Raw genomic sequence first — 23,058 nt, forward strand, 5'->3', positions numbered from 1 at the left:
TGCAAAGTGGTATGACAGAAATGAAAATGTGTATTTTTACCACCAAAATGCTGCTAACTTCTGAACAGATTACTACAGCCATCAGACTCTAAGGCCGCTATTTGGTCATGAAGTGCCATGGCAAACATCAGGAACACACAATCATGATCTGAGGGCATCAATTGGGATAAATAAGAACCCCCCAAACTCTGTTAACCATTTATATGATGTAGTCACTATTGACAGCAGCATCTAAGGGGTTAAACAGAGTTGGACGGTGCAAACACTGATCGTGGCTGATGCAGAAAGTTGTCAGCTATAGTGTACAGCTGACAGCTGCTGGATTGTCACCTGTATGGGGAGGCTATTCTCTGATATCTCAGGTCAGTTAAAACACATATCGGCGGTCATTAAAGCACCACTCCAGTGTTTTTTCCCAGTGGTGCAGTGGTGCTAGATAGGCTACGTTCACATTAGCGGCGCCCGCCGCAGCGGCGGGCGCCGCAGCGGCGCCGCATGCATCATGCGCCCCTATATTTAACATGGGGGCGCATGGACATGCGGTGCACTTGCTTTTTGCGCCGCATGCGTCCCTGCGGCGCCCGCGTCGGGTCGCGGAGGACGCAGCAAGTTGCATTTTTGCTGCGTCCAAAATCAATGAAAAAAAGGACGCATGCGGCGCAAAAAGCTGCGTTGTGCATGTGTTCACATTTGCGCTGTGCGTTGCGGCGGCGACGCTGCGGCGCACACCGCAAATGTGAACGTAGCCTAATCTAAGGTCCCTGTCCCTGGTCTGATACTTACTTGACACTATATTCACCATTTCTGTGCGCCACTCTGGTCCCACAGCACCATCTTGTGACTGCAGCTTCTGACTGACCGGAAGTCAGAGGTAACAGTCACGAGTTGTCGGGTAAGTCTGAGAGCCAGAACAAGGCTCACATAGACTAGCATTGAAAAGTGACCTCCAGCTTGCTCAGCAAACACTGGAGCGATCCGGCAGGTCATAAAGTACTGGAGACTGACTGGGGCGACGCTGATAAAAGGTGAAGACGGCTATGGGTACGTTACGTATCAGACTAAATGCAGAGACCTTACATAAGAAGAACCACTCCAGCGCTGCAATACAAAAAATCTAAAAAAAAACACTGGAGTGGTGCTTTAAAAAGGAATTTGTCACCAGGTTTTCCCAATATAAAGTACAGTTACCTCCTTTAGGGCCTCTTTTATAGCATTCTACAGTGATGCATGTAAGTCTCCAATCCCCTCTGCATAACATAAATAACACCTTTTATTATACTCCCCTACAGCGCTGTCCTGTCGGATGGACGTCGATGATCTTGATCCGGCGCCTCCTCTCTTCCCACAATCGCAGTCCGCCTTCCCTGCTCCATGTAAATGACGTGCCCTACATCATCCACAGTGTCTTCCATCCACTGCTGTGCAGGCGCACTTCTACCTGCCCTGCTGAGGGCTGAGCAAAGTGCTGTAGTGCGCATGTGCCGGGAAAGGCCAAAGGGCGCCAATGACCCGGAAGTAAAGCTGATGCATGCGAACTACAGTGCTTTCCTCAGCCTTCGGCAGGACGGAGAGTAGTGCGCCTGTGCAGGAGCGCAATGGTGGACACTGTGTGGATGATGATGGACACGTAATAAACATGTAGCCGGGCAGGAAGGGGCAGCTGTGACAAGAGTGAAGGTGCCAGATCAAGACCAGCGACACCCATAGGACCGGACCACTCTGTATGTGTGAGTATAATAAAAGGTGGTTTTTGTGCCTTGCAGAGCGGACTGGGGAGTTACATACAGTATACCAGAATGATATAAAAAAGACCTTAAAAGTGCTGGCCGTACTTTATATTGGGGAAACCTGGTGACAGGTTCCCTGTAAGTGCACTGTCGACAGACTAACCATAAATAGCCTATTCACTTACATTTTTACTTTTAGGAAACCTCTTGACTACATATTTAAACAATGTAAAAAATGTAATATTGCTGAATATATATTAAAAACAGTTTACATTGTAACTCGCTTATACAAGACTCTAAGATTTATTTTATTAACCCTTTAATGCTAAAAACAAAGTTATCCCCTATCTATAGGTTAGGGAATAACTTGCTGATGACAGGAAGTCTGACTGCTGGGACCTCGATCTCAAAATTGGGGCTCTGGAACTCCCGAGAATGTTTTGAAAGGAGCAAAAGTGCCCATGCTTGACCTCTGCTCCATTTATTGTCTGTGTCACTGCTGGAGAAAGCCAAGCGATGTACTCGTTAGTCCCATAGACAATGGACTGAGTGGAGACCAAGCATGGGCACCTTCGCTTCATTGGGCAGCATGACTGCTCAGTGGTTAACACTGTAGCCTTGCAGTGCTGGGGTTCTGGGTTGAAATCCCACCAAGGACAACATCTGGAAGGAGTTTATATGTTCTCCCCATGTTGGCGTGGGTTCCCTCACACACTCCAAGAGCACACAGAGAGGGATTGCGAGTCCCGATGGGACAGTGATATTGATGTCCATAAAGCGCTGCAGGATATGATGGCACGGTATAAGCAAGCATAATAAATAAATAATAATTCAAGACAGGGCTCTGCTGAGCCCCATTCTCAGGATTCTAGAGCCCTAATCTCAGGAACACCGAAAGTTCCAGTGGTCAGATACCCAGTGACCAGCAAGTTTTCTTCTATTCCATGTTTTTAGTTGTTTTTTTATTATTTTTTTTAAATAGCCCTTTATAGCCAAGTTTACTCATTGCTTCCGTTCATGTCATCCATTTGGCTTCCCTTTGTAAAAACAATTTCTGAAGGTTGCCCCCTTGTGGTGGAATGGGAGCATGTTTATAAGACACAAAAGGAAAAAAATATGAACTTATAATAAGTATAACATTTCAGTAGTATTGATGCTTGGATTAATATATCATGGGTCCAGCTGGTGAAGATCAGTGATCTTGAAGAAAAGTTAGAAAAATTGGCACTTTCACTGGTAAAATAATAAATTGTTATTCTGGATATATTAACTATATTAAAGGACAGCACAGTGGCTCAGTGGATAACACTGCAGCCTTGCAGCGCTGGGGTCCTGGGTTCAAATCCCACCAAGGACAACATCTGCAAGGATGTTCTCCCCGTGTTTGCGTGGGTTTCCTCCGGGTACTCTGGTTTCCTCCCACATTCCAAAGACATACTGATAGGGAAATAGGGAATTTATACAGTGAGCCCAATCGGGGACAGCGATGATAATGTGTGCAAAAGTGTAAAGCGCTGTGGAATATGTTAGCGCTATATAAAAATAAAGATTATTATTATTATAACTCCTTTACCTCCAAGCGTGGTTTTCATGTTAATGACCGGGCCATTTTTTACAATTCTGACCACTGTCCCTTTGAGGTTATAACTCTGGAACGCTTCCATGGATCCCGGTGATTCTGACATTGTTTTCTCGTGACATATTGTACTTCATGATAGTCATAAAATATCTCTGATATAACTTGCGTTTATGTGTGAAAAAATGAATTTTTATGCCCTTAAATCACAGAGATATGTGACAATACTTAATAAGTAACATTTCCCACATGTCTACTTTACATCAGCACAATTTTGGAACCCAAATTTTTTTTTTGTTAGGGAATTATAAGGGTTAAAAGTTGACCAGCAATTTCTCATTTTTACAACACCATTTTTTTTAGGGACCACATCATATTTGAAGTCACTTTGAGGGGTCTATATAATAGAAAATACCCAGAAGTGACACCATTCTAAAAACTGCACCACTCAAGGTGCTCAAAACCACATACAAGAAGTTAATTAACCCTTCAGGTGCGTCACAGGAATTTTTGGAATATTTAGAAAAAAAAATATGGACATTTAACTTTTTTCACAAAAAATTTACTTCAAATCCAATTTGTTTTATTTTACCAGCTGTAACAGGAGAAATTGGGCCCCAAAAGTTGTTGTGCAATTTGTCTTGAGTACGCTGATACCCCATATGTGGGGGTAAACCACTGTTTGGGCGCACGGGAGAGCTCGGAAGGGAGGGAGCGCCGTTTGACTTTTCAAGGCAAAATTGGCTGGAATTGAGATCAGACTCCATGTCACATTTGTAGAGCCCCTGATGTGCCTACAGTGGAAACCTCCCGATTCTAACTCCAACCCTAACCCCAACACACCCCTAACCCTAATCCCAATTGTAACCCTAACTTTAGCCCCAACCCTGACCCCAACTTTAGCCCCAACCCTAACTTCAGCCTAGACCCCAACCCTAACTTTAGCCCCAACCCTAACCCCAACTCCAACCCCATCCCGAACCCTAATGGGAAAATTCAAATAAATACTTTTTTATTTTATTATTTTTTCCTAACTAAGGGGGTGATAAAGGGGGTTTGATTTACTATTCATAGCGTTTTTATAGCGGATATTTATTTTTTTGCAGCCGTCACACACTAAAAGACTCTTTTTATTGCAAAAAATAGTTTTTGCGTCTCCACATTTTGAGAGCTATCATTTTTCCATATTTTGGCCCACAGAGTCATATAAGGTCTTGTTTTTTGCGGGACGAGTTGTCGGTTTTTTTGGTAACATTTTCAGGCACATGACATTTTTTGATCGCTTTTTATTCCAATTTTTGGGAGGCAGACTGAACAAAAACCAGCAATTCATGAATTTCTTTGGGGGGGCATTTACACTCTTCTGCATGTGGTAAAATTGATAAAGCAGTTTTATTCTTCGGGTCAGTACGATCACAGCGATACCTCATTTATATCATTTTTTATGTTTTGGCGCTTTTATACAATAAAAACTATTTTATATAAAAAATAATTATTTTTCAATCGCATTATTCTGAGAGCTATAACTGTTATTTTTCCAGTGATGGAGCTACACAGCAGCTTGTTTTTTGCAGGACAACATGAGGTTTTCAGCGGTACCATGTTTATTTATATCCGTGTTTTTGATCGCGTGTTATTCCACTTTTTGTTTGGCGGTATGATGGTAAAGCATTGGGTTATTTTTCTTGTTTTTTTTTAAATGATGTTTACTGAAGGGGTTAACTAGTTGGACAGTTTTATAGGTCGGGTCGATACGAATGCGATGATACCAAATATGTGTACTTGTATTGTTTAGATTTTTTTTAATTCAAATATTTATTTATTGATGGAATAAATATTGATTTTTTATTATATTTTTGAATATTTTTACAATTATTTTAAATTATTTTTTTATTTCATTCCTACTTTTACACTGTGTCCCACTATGGGACAATCATTTTGTGCAGGCTGATCGCTTCTATAGCATGCAGATCTGCATGCTATAGATGCTGTCAGGGCTGCAGATTTTGTGCACTAACCTTAGAGACTTCCTGATATTCAGTGCGCATGACAGGAAGTCTCTCAGCTCTGGAGACCCAGATGTCGTCATGACGACATCGGGTTTCCATGGCAGCGATCAGGACCCTGCGGCTGTCAGCCCCTCTGCTGGCTCCGGAATGCTGCGATCATGGTTGATCGCAGTGTTTTGGGGGTTAACCCCTTTCTGACATTAGACATACTATCCCGTCGAGGTGGGGTGGGCCCGTATGCCCACCGATGGGATAGTATGTCATAGCGATCGACCGCGCTCTCGTGGGGAGCACGGCCGATCGCGGCCGGGTGTCAGCTGACTATCACAGCTGACATCCGGCACTATGTGCCGGGAAAGGTCACGGACCGCCCCCAGCACATTAACCCCCGGCACACTGCGATCAAACATGATCGCAGTGTTCCGGTGGTATAGGGAAGCATCGTGCAGGGAGGGGGCTCCCTGCGGGCTTCCCTGAGTCTCCTACCTTCTTCTCCCTGTAGGCCCCGGTTCCATGGCCGCACGGCTGCATCCGGGTCCTGCAGGGAGGTGGCTTACCAGCGCCTGCTCAGGGCAGGCGCCAGGAAACCTCCAGGAGTGCACATGAGATCGCTGATCTGACACAGTGCACAGCAAAGTGTCAGATCAGCGACCTTACACTATAACATGATGCCCCCCCCGGGCAATGTTATAGTGTAAAAAAAAAAAATATTCAGATGTGTAAAAAAAAATAAAAAATATTGTTCCCATAAATACATTTCTTTATCTAAATTAAAAAAAAGCAATAAAAGTACACATATTTAGTATCGCCGCGTCCGTATCGACCCGACCTCTAAAACTGTCCCACTAGTTAACCCCTTCAGTGAACACCGTAAAAAAAAAACGAGGCAAAAAACAACGCTTTATTATCATACCGCGGAACAAAAAGTGGAATAACACGCGATCAAAAAGATGAATATAAATAACCATGGTACCGCTGAAAACGTCATCTTGTCATGCAAGAAATAAGCCACCATACAGCATTATCAGCGAAAAAATAAAGAAGTTTTAGTCCTCAGAATAAATCGATGCAAAAAAAATTATTTTTTCTATAAAATAATTTTTATCGTATAAAAGCGCCAAAACATAACAAAAATATAAATGAGGTATCGCTGTAATCGTACTGATCTGAAGAATAAAACTGCTCTATCCATTTTACCAAACGCGGAATGGTATAAACGCCCCCCGAAAAGAAATTCATGAATAGCTGGTTTTTGGTCATTCTGCCTCACAAAAATCGGAATAAAAAGCGATCAAAAAATGTCATAAGCCCGAAAATGTTACCAATAAAAACATCAACTCGTCCCGCAAAAAACAAGACATGACTCACATGACTCTGTGGACCAAAATATGGAAAAATTATAGCTCTCAAAATGTGGTAACGCAAAAAATATTTTTTGCAATAAAAAGCGTCTTATAGTGTGTGACGGCTGCCAATCATAAAAATCCTCTCGAAAACCCGCTATAAAAGTAAATCAAACCCCCCTTCATCACCCCCTTAGTTAGGAAAAAATTTAAAAAAAGTATTTATTTCCATTTTCCCATTAGGGTTAGGGCTAGGGTTAGTGTTAGGGCTAGGGTTAGGGCTAGGGTTAGGGCTAGGGTTAGGGCTAGGGTTAGTGTTAGGGCTAGGGTTAGGGCTAGGGTTAGGGCTAGAGTTAGGGTTAGGGCTAGGGCTTGGATTACATTTACGGTTGGGATTAGGGTTAGGGGTGTGTCAGGGTTAGGGGTGTGGTTAGGGTTATGGTTGGGATTAGGGTTAGGGGTGTGGTTAGGGTTGGGATTAGGGTTAGGGGTGTGGTTGGGGTTAGGGGTGTGGTTGGGATTAGGGGTGTGTTTGGGTTAGGGTTTCAGTTAGAATTGGGGGTTTCCACTGTTTAGGCACATCAAGGACTCTCCAAACGCAACATTGTGTCCCATGAAAAGTCAAACGGCGCTCCTTCCCTTCCAAGCTCTGCCATGCGCCCAAATAGTGGTTTACCCCCACATATGGGGTATCATCATACTCAGGACAAATTGCACAACAACTTTTGGGGTCCAATTTCTTCTCTTACCCTTTGGAAAATAAAAAATTGGGGGCGAAAAAATCATTTTTGCGAAAAAATATGATTTTTTATTTTTACGGCTCTGCATTATAAACTTATGTGAAGCACTTGGTCAGTTAAAGTGCTCACCACACATCTAGATAAGTTCCTTAGTGGGTCTAGTTTCCAAAATGGTGTCACTTGTGGGGGGTTTCAATGTTTAGGCACATCAGGGGCTTTCCAAACGCAACATGGCGTCCCATCTCAATTCCAGTCAATTTTGCATTGAAAAAGTCAAATGGCGCTCCTTCCCTTCCGAGCTCTGCCATCCGCCCAAACAGTGGTTTACCCCCACATATGATGTATCGGCGTACTCAGGACAAATTGTACATCAACTTTTGGGGCCAATTTCTCCTGTTACCCTTGGTAAAATAAAACAAATTGGAGCAGAAGTAAATTTTTTGTGAAAAAAAGTTAAATGTTCTTTTTTTTATTAAACATTCCAAAAATTCCTGTGAAACACCTGAAGGGTTAATAAACTTCTTGAATGTGGTTTTGAGCACCTTGAGGGGTGCAGTTTTTAGAATGGTGTCAATTCTGGGTATTTTCTATTATATAGACCCCTCAAAGTGACTTCAAATGTGATGTGGTCCCTAAAAAAAAATGAGAAATTGCTTGTCAACTTTTAACCCTTATAACTCCCTAACAAAAAAAAAATTTGGCTCCAAAATTGTGCTCATGTAAAGTAGACATGTGGGAAATGTTAATAATTAAGTATTTTGTGTGACATATCTCTGTGATTTCAGGGCATAAAAATTCAAATTTGGAAAATTGCTAAATTTTCAGTATTTTCGCCAAATTTCCGTTTTTTTCACAAATAAACGCAGGTAATATCAAAGAAATGTTACCACTATTATGCAGTACAATATGTCACGAGAAAACTTTGTCAGAATCACCGGGATCCATTGAAGCGTTCCAGAGTTATAACCTCATAAAAGGACAGTGGTCAGAATTGTAAAAATTGGCCTGGTCATTAACGTGCAAACCACCCTTGGGGTTAAAGTGCCGGGAGCGGTCCATGACCACTCCTGGCACTTAGTGCCGGGTGTTAGCTGTGACAATCAGCTGACACCTGGCCCCGATCAGCCGCGCTCTCACCATGTGCGCTGCCGATCGGCTGTAACGTACTATCCCGTCCATGGTCAGACGGGCCCAGCCCACACGAACGGGATAGTACGTTGGATGTCAGAAAGGGGTTAAAAAGTATTCCCATATAGAAAAAAAACACATCTGGGAATACTTTTTTAATGTATCCAAAATAAAAATGTATTATTTTACCTGTAGAAATGCAGATTTTTTCATTTTTCTTCAAGATTTAGAAGACACATTGAGACTACTCCCGTTCCTATAAAATGCTCACTGAACGGTTTGTTCAAACTACAAATTGTTGTGCTTATATACAGATGGACAAAATTGTTGGCACATTTCTGTTAGGGTATGTGTCCACGTTCAGGATTGCATCAGGATTTGGTCAGTATTTTACCTCAGTATTTGTAAGCCAAAACCAGGAGTGGAACAATTAGAGGAAAAGTATAACAGAAACATATGCACCACTTTTGCATTTATCACCCACTCCTGGTTTTGGCTTACAAATACTGATGAAAAATCCTGACCAAATCCTGATGCAATCCTGAACGTGGACACATACCCTTAGTGTGAGCGAGATCTATCAGTATTTGGTCAGTATTTTACATCAGTGATTGTAACCCAAAATCAGGAGTGGAACCATCAGAGGAAAAGTATAATAGAAACACGTCACCACTAGTGTTGAGCATTCCGATACCGCAAGTATCGGGTATCGGCCGATATTTGCTGTATCGGAATTCCGATACCGAGATCCGATACTTTTGTGGTATCGGGTATCGGTATCGAAACAACATTAATGTGTAAAAGAAAGAATTAAAATAAAAAATATTGCTATACTCACCTCTCTGACGCAGCCTGGACCTCACCGAGGGAACCGGCAGCGTTGTTTGCTTAAAATGCGCGCTTTTCCTTCCTTCCGTGACGTCACGGCTTCTGATTGGTCGCGTGCCGCCCATGTGGCCGCGACGCGACCAATCACAGCAAGCCGTGACGTAATTTTCAGGTCCTTCTAGGCATTCAGTATTTTAAAATTACGTTCCGGCTTTGTGATTGGTCGCGTCGCGGCCACATGGGCGGCACGCGACCAATCAGAAGCCATGACGTCACGGAAGGAAGGAAAAGCGCGCATTTTAAGCAAACAACGCTGCCGGTTCCCTCGGTGAGGTCCAGGCTGCGTCAGAGAGGTGAGTATAGCAATATTTTTTATTTTAATTCTTTCTTTTACACATTAATATGGTTCCCAGGGCCTGAAGGAGAGTTTCCTCTCCTTCAGACCCTGGGAACCATCAGGAATACCGTCCGATACTTGAGTCCCATTGACTTGTATTGGTATCGGGTATCGGTATCGGATTAGATCCGATACTTTGCCGGTATCGGCCGATACTTTCCGATACCGATACTTTCAAGTATCGGACGGTATCGCTCAACACTAGTCACCACTTCTGTATTTATCACCCACTCCTGGTTTTGGCTTACAAATACTGAGGTAAAATACTGAACAAATACTGAACAAATACTGAACGTGGCCATAAAGAAAGAAAGTGCGATATGGTCACGGAAACAACTTGAAACTGACAAAAGACAAAAGTCCACGTGTGTAATAATAACTATGTTGGTGAAATATAACATACACTGCAAAGATAGTCGTTAGTTATTTCATTGATTGTGACACACCATGGGTGTTTGAATGTCCCACAGAACAAACAGACATGTGCAACTCTATACTTGTAGACTATTCACAGAGAAGCTAAACGCTCAATAACTAAAGGCCTCTGGCTGCAACCACATCCCTGTTAGCAAGATCTGGGTAAGAGTCTCTCGCATCAATCCCTGGCGCTGCCACCAACACTCGGGACCGGAGCATGCGGCTGCATGTAGTGCCGGAGGCAGCGCCAGGTATTGATGCAAGAGACTCACGCGAGTTTCTCGCATCACACTCACAAGTGTAACCCAGTCCTAATAGATAGTAATTAGCATTTCTTATTACACCTAATAAGCAACCTAATGCTATCTTATAATACAAATCCCACCTTTGCTTTTCCTGATAAGTGGAGCAAAAGCCAGGGTTGTCCTAATACTTCCCAGAAGGTTGACATCAAGAACGTTCTGGTATTTATCTATTGTTTGCCATTCGACCATTCCGTATGTGAATACACCTGCATTGTTCACAAGTCCCCACAGCCCTGAAAGAAAAGAAAAAAATCCGTCTGTTATCAAAGTAGTGCAATGCTGTGTAGGTAGTAGCCTTGGGAGAGGTACTCATCCTTCACCCCAACTTCATGTTGCACACCAGCTACATGAAGAAGGTGGTCTGGCTGAGTGTGTGGGCTTAGTTTATGCGGGATCTACGTCCTTGCAGGCCATATGATGCCAGTGACTTCAGCTGACCATAAACTGATGCTGAAAGATTCAATGGCGGAGACCACCAGCCAACAATAAACAGTTTTTTACTCAACAGTAACTTGGCGGGAACTATGAACAATAGATAGAGTGTGCATAACTTCACAAACGTTTCTTTTAGAACATGGATCATCCTCACACATATTTTCTGCTTTCCTTCTCTAGGTTCACTTGCCTCTGTCTCAGCTAGCACCTCTACATTTACCACCACCCACCACAGTACTTCGGGAGTCTCTTTGATCCCAAACAACGGTACTAGAGTCCAGTAAGTGTGAGTACTTCAACCCGCAGTTCTTCATCCTTTTTTTACTTTTAGGGGAGCTAGATTGACAGTATGGTCTTTACTTAGCTTCTCTGCTTGCTGATGATTTGGACCTCCAGCTCGGGGTACTCTCTTCGTCTCGCGTTCCCTGTTCCATTCTGAACCATTACCTCTCTGATTTGCAAACTCAGGACTACTAGTCTTCCTGTGCCAGGGACCATCTCCAGTGCATCAGTCTGTCTTTCTGGTCGCTTTCCGCTTTTTCTATTCAAGATCTCGCTATCCACTGCCTCAGTCTCCATTTACTGTATGTCAGGAACACCTATGTCACGCATCTCTGCTGCCTAGTCAGACCTTAGGTCTGCTTTCAATGCAGGCTGAGCCCCATCTCTACTCCTGACAGGAAATGGTTTCTGTCCCTGCACTTTAGCCCCTCTCACTCTGAGCTAGTCCCAACTGTTAACCCTTACTGTCTCTATCGTCAGACAAAACATAATACTATCACTAATCAAATCTTCAAGGGGGAACATGGGCTGTATGTCCATCTCCTTACATTTCCCTCTTCCCTTCAGGTTGATCTGGCCCTTCTTGGCAAGAGCCCTGGAACAAAGAAACAGAAAAGTCTGTGTCTTTGTAAACAGCCCACACGCCAGGGCACAGTCCATGGTCTCCCCATTAGTCCTTAGAACGGTGACACAGTCCATTAGCTCACACTTATCCACAAGACAGGAACACAGTCCATTAGGGGCAATGTACTGTCACAGGGGTACTGGGTAGACTACAGCTGATTACCCGGGCCCCTGCGATATCCCTCAGACTACGGAAAACTCTGTCTGTCCCTTTCCCAGAATTTACACTGATGGTGTGCTTGTCTGGACCGCCAGGCCTGACCCTGACTCCTGTTTCAGCCCTATGCTGAAACCTCCACCCGCCACCCAGTGATTAGACCACACACCAACCTCCACAGAAAGCACAGACAGGGAAATCTAAAAAACGCACCACGCCGCAGACACACAGGAAAACACTATAATGTGCACAGGGCAAAACAAACACAAATATAGGAAGGAGAAATATGACAAAGGATAATACACCACCAGATACGATATTTCTTCTCCTAGACCACCACTCCAGACCGAGATCACCAGGCACAAGACACAAGCTATAATCGGCGACACCCAAAGTCCAGAATGACAATTAAAAGGCCACGGGCGTGACCCAGCCTCCAACCAGATTACCAGCTAGATTAACCCCGGGCAACCTGGATAAAATCTAGCTGGTGCCACTGAGCGTATAGTGGACGAATGTGGAATTATCGCTGTCTGTCGGACACCCTAGTGTGAATAGCGTCCGACATGACATGTACATTCTGGATTGGCCTCAGTTCTTAACTGAGGGTATAGGACCGTCCAGCTACTGCAATGCCTTGTTATCCAGCAGGTGGATGTGCAACAAACGTTACAAATCTGGAGGAATATGACAAGTTCAGTCATTCCTGGCTAGCAGTGTGTGGGGAGTCCGGGACATGTGAGTCATAGACCGGCTGGACATCAGCACTCCAGGAACTTGTAACTGCTCTGGTTATGGGTGTGCAACATGCACAATGTGGGCTCTTCAAGCTTTCAACTCCTTATTCTTCTTCCTAAGTGGCCTTTCTTTGGCTTTGCTCAGATCCAGGTTTTCTTTGGCCCTGCTCCCTGTCAAAGAACAGCACCATTCCCCGGGTCATGTGTTTAGCCAGATCTTTGCCCTTAGGACCGTCCAACTAGGCCCTCAGCCATTTTTCCCTTCTTTTCTTGCCTCAGATCATGTCCATGATCCACCATGACTTGGAGATATGGGGCACTTTCTCAGGAATAGAGGTCATTGTGAGGCTCAGTGGGAAACCCACTGGTATCTGGACATGCAAGACTTCCAGACGCTTGGCCCTTCAATGGGCCACAAACCAGACCAGCATAAGGGGTTCAACCTCCGGCTGATCTCCCTCTGGTTCTCCATCAGGGGACCCAGTGACCTTCTCTGCCAGGCCATCCAGTCTTATCTCTTCCTCCACCAACTCCATTAGTTGCCGCAACCAACCGCATCCTATCTCCTCTGTTATGATGACCTGGTGGTTAGGAGCACTAGGAATGACCTGATGAGCAAACTAGTAATACAGGACAAGCTCTGGGAAGTGGGAGCTCTGCTGACCGCAACCCCTAATCCTATCACAACAACTAGAAATAGCCGTGGAGCGTACCTGACTCTGCCTAGACGCCTCTTCACAGCCTAAGAGCTAACTACCCCTAAAGATAGAAAATAAAGCCTAACTTGCCTCAGAGAAATTCCCCAAAGAAAAAGGCAGCCCCCCACACATATTGACTGTGAGTTAAGATGGAAGTCACAAACACAGGAATGAAATAGGTTTCAGCAAAGGAGGCCAGACTTAACTAAACAGACTTGAGGATAGAAAAGGTATCTTTGCGGTCAGCATAAAAAACTACCAAAAAACCACGCAGAGTGTGCAAAAGAGACCCCGCACCGACTCACGGCGTGGAGGTGCCACTCTGCATCCCAGAGCTTCCAGCTAGCAAGGCAAAATCATGATAGCAAGCTGGACAAGAAAACAGTGGTAAACAAATAAGCTAGCAGGGACTTAGCTTTTGCTGGAGTAGACAGGTCATCTGAAAGATCCAAGAGAGAACTGAACCAGTACTAGAACATTGACAGCTGGCATCAAGTAACGATCTAAGTGGAGTTAAATAGAGCAGCCAGCCTAGGACTAAACGAGGTCAGCTGAGGAAGGAATCTCAGAACCAGCAGCTCCACTCACAGCCACCAGAGGGAGTCCATGGACAGAACTCGCCGAAGTACCATTCATAACCACAGGAGGGAGTTCGAGAACAGAATTCACAACACTCCTCATCGGGCAACATGTCAAATGTGAGGTCTTCTCTTGCCATAGTGAGTTCCCACTCAGTCATCATGCAGTACTGCTCTCTCCAACTTCCAACAGACTATTGGCGTCGGTCCACCTTTCACTGGTTTGTGTTTTCTTGGGCTCACCCTCCCGATTCCTGGTTGCCTACGTCAGTTTTCCTTCATTATGTTTCACTGGGCGGGCCTTCTCTTTTCACTTTGCCCTACTGGGGGGGCACCTAATACTACAGGCTAGAATTTCCAGGTAAGACACTCCTTTTAGTAGGCAAAACCTCTAGAAGGCTGGATGGTTCTTTGTGCCTTTCGTGTCTTCTACGCCCACGATGGGCAGGACCTTCTTGCACTGCACCATAAACCACCATTTTAAAGTCCATACTGGGCACCATTTTAGAACACGTAATGTCTGCTATTCTCCATGCAGTTTGAGTCTTCCCTCATCCATGTGATTTTCCTGGGCAAGACTCGATTCTGCCGACTATGCCAAGTGTAGGCAGAGAGTTGCCAGTGCCGACGTCATGGGTCAAATATAATCACCATGGGAACCAGATTAGCCCAGCAGGCTAGTGTTTGGTATGTACGTCTCATTGGTTTTGTTTTCACTAACATAGGCAGGGAACAGGGCATGGTTCAGGAAAAGGGGCTTTGCAAAAAATGAATTTTTTACTTCTAATATAAGTCCCTGTGGAATCTGGCTGCAAAAAGATGGCAAGTGTCTTCAGAAGAGGAAGGACGATGAACTCTGATATGAGTTCATCAATTCTCTTTTTATGCAGACTCTGCAAGGATTTACTGTGTATGCAGAGAGCAGTGTGCGTGGACCCGCTGTAGTGACAGCATAATCGAAATTCATATGATTTGGTCCAAGCACACAAATCTGTAAGGCTAAGTACACATTTGCGTAGGGATGCATACTTTTTCCCTTCATATCCGCACAGCTGCGCATGGGTTCTGCGTACCTATCTTTAACATTGGGTAAGCAGGGACATGCGTTTGTCTGCGGATGCGTCCGCGTGCGTCGTTTTGACGTGCCACCGACTGCACGAGAATGCAAAAGTACGCAGCCCTACCGAACGCAAATGTGTACTTAGCCTAACATGTCATAAGATAGGAGTGCAAATTTTAGGCCATGACCCTGATTACACCCAATTCACAACTAGTCACACCCTTATCCATGCCCCAACCACACCCGTTTAGCACTGCTGATCACACTGTTTCATAAACAATAATTATAAACAGAAAAACATAATTTTATTTACAAGTAATGAATTAAAGCATTAATGCAAACTTGGTAATAATATTTCTTTTAAATTAAATGCTGACCAGATACTGACTGTGTGACCATGGCCTTAAAGTCTATTAGCCTGTTCACATATGACGTGTTTGGTATCTTAGTTGTGTCCTTTTGTTGTCTTTTCTTTACTGACCATTTGATATTAGGAGTTGGACAAATTTCCATTAGAAAGCAGAAGAAACACTGTTGGCGTAAACTGACACATTGACCAAGCATTGATGGGCGTGGATATGGGTGTGACTAGTTGTGAAATGGGTATGGTCAGGGGGGTGGCCTAAAATTTGCCACCACACAACCTTTACCATCTTTCCCTTCTTCAAAAGTTGGGAGGTATGCATATGGGGTCCTCACAGAGGTCCCCGGAATATGCACTAAGCATTATCGACTGCGGAATTGTAATTAAAGCAATCGTCTCATACTCAGGAAATGAATATGCAGAATAGCAGTGAGGTATAATTCATGCACAACAATAGCAGAGCGCAGTGACCCAGGCTGCACACACAGGAGACAGGAAGTGTGCAAGGCTCCCCCTTTCCCCACCACTGCTGCAGAGCATTGCAGGACTCCCAAGTGCAGGAAAAGTAAGATCCCGGCCGGGACAGTGAGACAGTCTCAAAATCGGGACTGTCCTGCAGGATTCGGGACGGTTGGGAGGTATAGAGCAGTATGTACTTGTATAGTCCATGAGTCTTTTCATAGATTTTTTTCTAGCAGGCGAATGAGCCACAAAAATTAACATTATGGTTTGTACTTTGATCATAATTTGGAGATCACATACTTATTAGTGATGAGCGAATATACTCATTACTCGAGATTTCTCGAGCATGTTCGGTGTCCTCCGAGTATTTTTTAGTGCTCGGAGATTTAGTTTTTCTTGCCACAGCTGAATGATTTACATCTGAAGCATAAGTACATGTGGGGGTTGCCTGGTTGCTAGGGAATCCCCACATGTACTTATGCTGGCTAACAGATGTAAATCATTTACCTGCTGCAAGAAAAACTAAAACTCCGAGCACTAAAAAATACTCGGAGGACCCCCGAACATGCCCGAGAAATTTCGAGTAACGAGTATATTCGCTCATCACTAATACTTATTCTAATGAAAGGTTCAGCAAAAAAAATTAAAAAATAGCCAGCATATGAATGCAACTTGGAAGGTATCCTTGTGCTGTCTTTTTAAATCACACACATAAGGATAAAATATTTTTTTCACTCGAATATTTTTTATATGGATTTTGGAGCAGAATTTTTGCGATTTAGTGTACATTTTTAGTAGGAGTATAAAAATCCAAAAGGATATTATATTAGTAATGCTGTCTGAGAATTTAAGAAACTCCACGCACTCGCTGGAGAGAATATATGCAGCTTTGCAGATTTGAAATCAGTGTAATGGATAACTGTATTTACAGGTGAAACATATTTTTTTAACCTGTCACCTGTAAAATCTGTGTCCTTGTCAACTCAATACCAATTCTGCAACACCATGCACCACTTGTAATGTATAAGGTGAAATGGGAGGATAAGCACACCACATCCACAACTAAATCTGCAGCAGTATTTATGGTTGCTGCAATTCCACTGCTGGAGATCTGCAGCAGAAATGTGCCGTATGCCATCACAGGAACACAGCCTAATGAGTGACACATTGAATTCAGTGTTTTAACTGTTACATCATACAGTCCTCAGATTACATAGAAAAAATCTGCTGACAGATTCACTTTATTAGTTTATTTGTAGCAATTCACAAAATGCAAAGTGAATGAACTAAAGAAAAATCTAAATCAAATCAATATTGTGTGACCGCCCTTCAATTCTACTAGTTACACTTGCACACAGTATTTGAATAAATTCAGCAGTGAGGTTTGTTCCAAACATCTAGTTGAACTAACCACAGATCTTCCTTGGATGTAGGTTTATGCAAATCCTTCTGCCTCATTGGATAATCACAGACAGACTCGATGTTGTGTTCAGGGCTTTGTGGGGACCATATCATCACTTCCAAATGTTTGTCTTACTTTCTGGTCACAAAGTATAAAACCATGGCAGGACTGAACACAGCAATAAAACACAAGGTAATTATACTGCATCAGCAATGCGTTAAAATCAGACTGGGGTGTCAAGATGACAAGCTGTTTTGAAGAAGCACTGAGAGATGGGAAACGTTAAGGGCCATAAATGCTGTTGATCACCCAAGTAAACTTAGTTCAGCAGATGGGTCATGCTTACTTCACTTTGAAATCAGATGTCCAGCAGTATCAGTAGTTCAGAATTTGTAGCAACCAGTGGGACCCAATTACACCCGTCTACTGTTAAGAGGAAAAATTGCATCCACAAAGCCATACTTTTGACATGGAAACAAGGCCAAGCGACTCAATGATACATAAAAAAAATAGGAATTGGGCATCAAAATGGCAGCTTGTGCTCTGGACTGATGAGTAAAAATGTTGAATATCTGACTGTAACAGACAGCAGTTTGTTCACTGAAAATCTGGAGAGTGATAAAATAATGAGTGTCTGCAGGCAGCAATGAAGCAATACCATCAGGGAGGTGTCTGATTGGCTCCAAATTTATTTTGCAGCAGAACAACCCCAAGCATGCAACTAATGTCATTGAGAACTATCTTCAGCGTAAAGAAAAATTAAAGGAAATCTGTCACCCCCAAAATCGTATATGAGCTGCGGCCACCGGCATCAGGGGCTTATCTACAGCATTCTGTAATGCGGTAGATAAGCCTCCGATGTATCCTGAAAGATGAGAAATAAAGGTTATATTATACTCACCCATGGGCGGTCCCACTGCGTTACGGGTCCAATGGGGGTCGCGGTCCGGTCCAGCGCCTCCCATCTTCATAGGATGACGTCCTCTTCTTGTCTTCTTGCCGTGGCTGCGGAGCAGGCGTACTTTGTCTCTCCTGTTGGGGGTAGAGCAAAGTACTGCAGTGCACAGGCGCTGGGCATCTCTGACCTTTCCCGGCGCCTGCGCACTGCAGTACTTTGCTCTGCCTTCAACAGGACAGACAGAGTACGCCTGCGCCGCAGCCGCGGCAAGAAGACAAGAACAGGATGTCATCCTATGAAGATGGGAGGCACTGGACCGGACCGCGACACCCATCGGACCTGGAACGGAGCGGGACCGCCCATGGATAAGCATAATATAACCTTTATTTCTCATCTTTCAGGTTACATCGGGGGCTTATCTACAGCATTACAGAATGCTGTGGATAAGTCCCTGATGCCGGTGGCCGCAGCTCATATACGATTTTGGGGGTGACAGACTCCCCTTAAGAGTCCTGGAAGTAATGATATGGCCCCCGCAGATCCCAACATAGAATCATAGCATGGTAGAGTTGGACGGGACCTCCAGAGTCTTCGTGTCCAACCCCCTGATCAATGCAGGATTCACTAAAGCATCTCAGACAGATGTCTGTCCAGCCTCTGTTTGAAGACTTCCATTTAAATCTTGTGGCCTGTTCCACTCATTGATCACCCTCACTGTCAAGAAGTTTTTTCTAATATCTTATCTGTATCTTCTCCCTTTCAGTTTCTTTCCATTGCTTCTTGTGTTTCCATGTGCAAATGAGAATAATGATGATCCCTCAACACTGTGATCTGTGTCGGACTGGAGCACCTTGGGCCCACTTAATAAAATCAAATACATAGAAATAAATACAAGACAACCAATTGTGCGGTAAAACGCGCTAATATACCCGAGTATAATATAAGGTAGTACACATCTCAATTATGAAGCATGGGTTGGGGTGGCCCCGTCATAGAATATAATGTAGCCCATTCAAATAGTATAATGCAGCCCCCTCATAGAATATAATGTAGCCCCCCTCAAAGAATATAATGCAGCCCTCATAGAATATAATGTAGCCCCCTCATAGAGTATAATGCAGCCCCCCTCATAGGAAACCTACAAAAAAACAAAATGAGCAAAAACCCTGCTGTAACTAAATAAGTAAAAAGCAAAAGTGCACTTAAATAACACAGAGTTCTTAGTAATACTGTTTTGATCAAAAATAGCATAAAAGCCATCCCACCGTCGACAAGGTAACCCTGATCGGGACGGTCTAATATTAAAAACCTTACAATGTGACAGAGTAGACCGCAGTGTGTGAATAATACGTGCAGTACATAAACACATGTTCACATTGGCCATAAAGAACACAAAACCTCCAGGAAACAAAATGAGCCCCCCTCATAGGGTATATTCCAGTCCTCCTCATATAGTATAATACAACTGTGGCACCCCATGAGTCCAGTTGCCACAGTGGCATTGCCTTCCTCAGGAAGGGGTGATGCCATGCCTGGAAGCAAGAGAGATCCCTTTAGCAGGTAATACAATCAGCATACAACACCTTTCCTGACTCCAGACCAGAAGGGGAGCTCTAACACCTGTTTTAGGGGAACTTCTCTATAAATTCTGGTCTGGAGGCGGAGTTAGTCAGTTCAGTTCAGTGTGAGAGACCAGACAGTGAAGGAGGAAGAGGCAAGAAGTGAGGAGAATCTGGGGGATAGGAGATGCAACTGAACTCACCCCAGGACTAAGCACCGAAGACTGGACGCCAGAGTCCATGTTTGTGTGGGAACTTCAGGCCCTGCAATCAAATCCAGAGGACAAGAGATTGCAGGTCTCCTGGCCCCAGCTGACACCCGAAGGCACAGCAGCATACGAGAGCCTGGAGTCACCACGAGGGAGTGACACCTGGAACAGGCTCAAGTTGCCTGCCATGCGAGTAGTGTTTCACTTAGTGGACATACTGAGAGAGGGACTTGAGGAGAACTAAAAGCACCCTGCACCCAGAGAACAGCACAGTAGGAAGACCTCCAACCCCACCTAGCTAGGGGGACTCTGAATTGCTTCCAGGCTGCCTGGATCTCCATCACCAGCTGTGACTTGTGCCCCGAACTGCACCTTCAACCTGGGATTAAAGGTAAAGAAACTACAGTCCTTGTGTCCGCCACTCATTTCCTGCACCCCAATGTCCACCATCCCTCATAAACTGTTCTGGGAGCCCTTGGGCCCTGCTCCACCTGTGGGGAGCAGAACCATCCCAGCTGCATCACCATCGGCCCCAGTGGTCTCCTTAAGCAATGTCGGCCATTTATAGCCGAACACCATAGGTGGCGTCACGAACAATCCCCCTTTTCCCTATACAAACTTTACTCCCATTTCCACCATCATCCATTTTCTATTCTCCATCCCTTCAATTGTGCGCCCAGGCCACGGACCTGGTCACCACTGCCGTGACCACCCCTTTAAGAGCCGTGCGACACGGTTCTGAGTACCCCACGGCCCTAGCGGGTGTTGCACAACCCCCTCATAGTGTATAATGCCCCCCTCATAAGGTATAATGCAGCTCCCCTCATAGGGTATAATGCACCCCCTCATAGGGTATAATGCTGCCCCTTCATAGGGTATAATGCACCCCCTTCTTAGGGTATAATGCTGCCCCCTCATAATGTATAATGCACCCCCCTCATAGGGTATAATGCCGCCCCCTCATAGGGTATAATGCTGCCCCCTCATAGGGTATAATGCTGCCCCCTCATAGGGTATAATGCACCCCCCTAATAGGGTATAATGCACCCCCTTCATAGGGTATAATGCACCCCCTTCTTAGGGTATACGGGTGCCCCCTCATAGGGTATAATGCAACCAGGATTCACTGATTAAAATATATACTGTTATATATATATATATATATATATATATATATATATTAAATAAAACAAACACAATGCTCACACCTCTCCTCATTCCCACACTGATCCCAGCTCTGCTCCGATATCAGCAACTGCACTCTGCCATCTGCCCGACACACAGCAGGTGTGAGATGAAGCACACCGGCTGTGTCAGAGGCAGAGGGGAATGATGACGCCCTCTCTTCCGTTATTGCTTTCAACTGTATCAGCATCATGATAACGATACAGTTGAATGCGGCGGGCACTGGGGGTGGCGCTGGCGCCGGGCCCCCCTGGCTTCTGGCCCCGTAGCAACCGCTTGGCTGGGTGGCACATGGGGGAGCGGGGGCCCTGGTCTGCCTGCCCTGATAGCGGGCAGTGTTAGCCGCAGCCTGTGGCTAACACTGCTCGCTATTAAAGTGAAAGGAATATTCACTCCAGACTACGCCCATGGGGGTGTGGGGAAGAGTGAATATTTATTTCTTTTTAGCAGCGGGGGCAGGCTTTAGCCGCAGCAGCTGGCTTCTGCCTCCTGTCACCCACTGCTGCTCTGCTGGCATCGGGGATCTCCCATAGCAGCTGCGTGGTGTGCTGCTATTAGCGACACGCCACTGACTGGGGGCCCCTGGAGCAGGGGGGCCCTTAGGCAGCTGCTGGCCTTGTATACCAGCAGGTGTCAGTGCCTGGGCCGTTTCTCCGGTGGGCCAGTCCGACCCTGACTGTGACATCCCTTCAGATATTTGTAGACAGCTATTAAGTCTCCTCTTATCCTTCTTTTTTGCAAGCTAAACATTCCCAGATCCTTTAGCCATTGCTCGTAGGATATACTCTGCAGGCTGCTCACCATCCTGGTAGCGCTTATCTCAACTTGCTCCAGTTTTTCTATGTCGTTTTTAAAATGTGGTGCCCAGAACATCATCGAATCTGTCTGGTATTACAGGAAGATACAGAGGATTTGCACTGGTGACATCCACAGAAGATCTGTTGTTAGTTCTCCAAGATACTTGGAACAACCTGCCAAGTTACTTCAACAACAGTGTGCAAATGTAGCTGGAAAATGTAGTATTTTGTTAACTTGATAAAAATAAACTATTAGGGCTCATGTAGATGTCTGTGGATCTTGGTCCAATCACGGACTGCAATGCATGGATTGCCCGCGGATCCCCCGACTGAAGTATGGCAGCATCATAGAAATATATGAAGCTTTCATGATCTAGACCTGCAATCCGTGCTCGGACCAATTTTCACTGATGTATAAATGAAACTATGTAACACTTCTATCATTGAAAGCATTCTTAATTTGCAGCATTTTTTTTTTGCAAACCTGCCAAAAACGTTTGTACACTACACATAAGAAATTTCATATACTGTGTGCGTTTTTGCTCTGTGCTGTGCGGAGGTGACGGTGCTTTTTACTTTATATATTTCTTTGATAAATATTTACTAATAGCCTTCTTACCTTTGTCAGGGAGGTTTTCCTTCACGTATTGTTTCACCTTCTCCATCTCTTCATCACTGGTCACATCGAGCCTGACGACTTTCACCTGCCCAGGGGATGAATGGTTTATCAGAGCCTGAGCTCCGTCTCCATCTGGAAAAAGACAAGCAGCAAAGACCGTGAATCCCATATCAAGCAGCCGGAGAGCCAGCAGGTTTCCAAAGCCCGAGTCACAGCCTGTGATGAGCACCGCTCTTCCCTGAGGATTGAAGAATACAGCTTTGTCTCTTAGCTTTGTATAGATTACAATCGCCAATAGTCCAAAGAGCAAGATATATACAAGGGTCTGTGAGTCCAGGCAGCAGGACCTCAGCCAAGGAGCAGAGACCATAGCTCCAGCTTCAGTGTATGCTCAGAATACCAGGACGCTCGATGTTCAGTAACAAGTCAACACCAGAGGAAAAAAAAACCCTCCTTTTTCACATGTCTCTCACACTTTTAATCACATTGAGGGAAAACTAAATACATCTTGTGCCTTAAGAT

General features: G+C 44.6%; 1 protein-coding gene and 1 long non-coding RNA gene across 3 annotated transcripts in view; one reads left to right on the forward strand and one right to left on the reverse strand.

The window, feature by feature from the left end:
* LOC143804483 (retinol dehydrogenase 7-like) overlaps window positions 1-22,971 on the reverse strand; it is a 93,148-nt gene extending 70,177 nt beyond the window's left edge. Inside the window, exons 1-2 of one of the 2 annotated variants that reach the window (XM_077282614.1) lie at window positions 22,537-22,971; window positions 10,551-10,703 (exon numbers count right to left, since the gene is read on the reverse strand). In XM_077282614.1, the coding sequence (XP_077138729.1) occupies window positions 10,551-10,703; window positions 22,537-22,906 (523 nt within the window). In that variant the 5' untranslated portion in view covers window positions 22,907-22,971. The remainder of the gene's footprint in view (window positions 1-10,550; window positions 10,704-22,536) is intronic. The other variant, XM_077282616.1, reaches the window with a different exon arrangement.
* The window catches only part of LOC143804486 (uncharacterized), a 36,717-nt gene continuing 15,215 nt past the window's right edge, over window positions 1,557-23,058 (forward strand). Inside the window, exons 1-2 of the long non-coding RNA XR_013221032.1 lie at window positions 1,557-1,727; window positions 11,086-11,191. This is a non-coding gene — a long non-coding RNA (uncharacterized LOC143804486). The remainder of the gene's footprint in view (window positions 1,728-11,085; window positions 11,192-23,058) is intronic.

Source organism: Ranitomeya variabilis, chromosome 2 (assembly GCF_051348905.1).
Source record: "Ranitomeya variabilis isolate aRanVar5 chromosome 2, aRanVar5.hap1, whole genome shotgun sequence".
In the NCBI taxonomy this organism is placed as follows: domain Eukaryota; kingdom Metazoa; phylum Chordata; class Amphibia; order Anura; family Dendrobatidae; genus Ranitomeya; species Ranitomeya variabilis.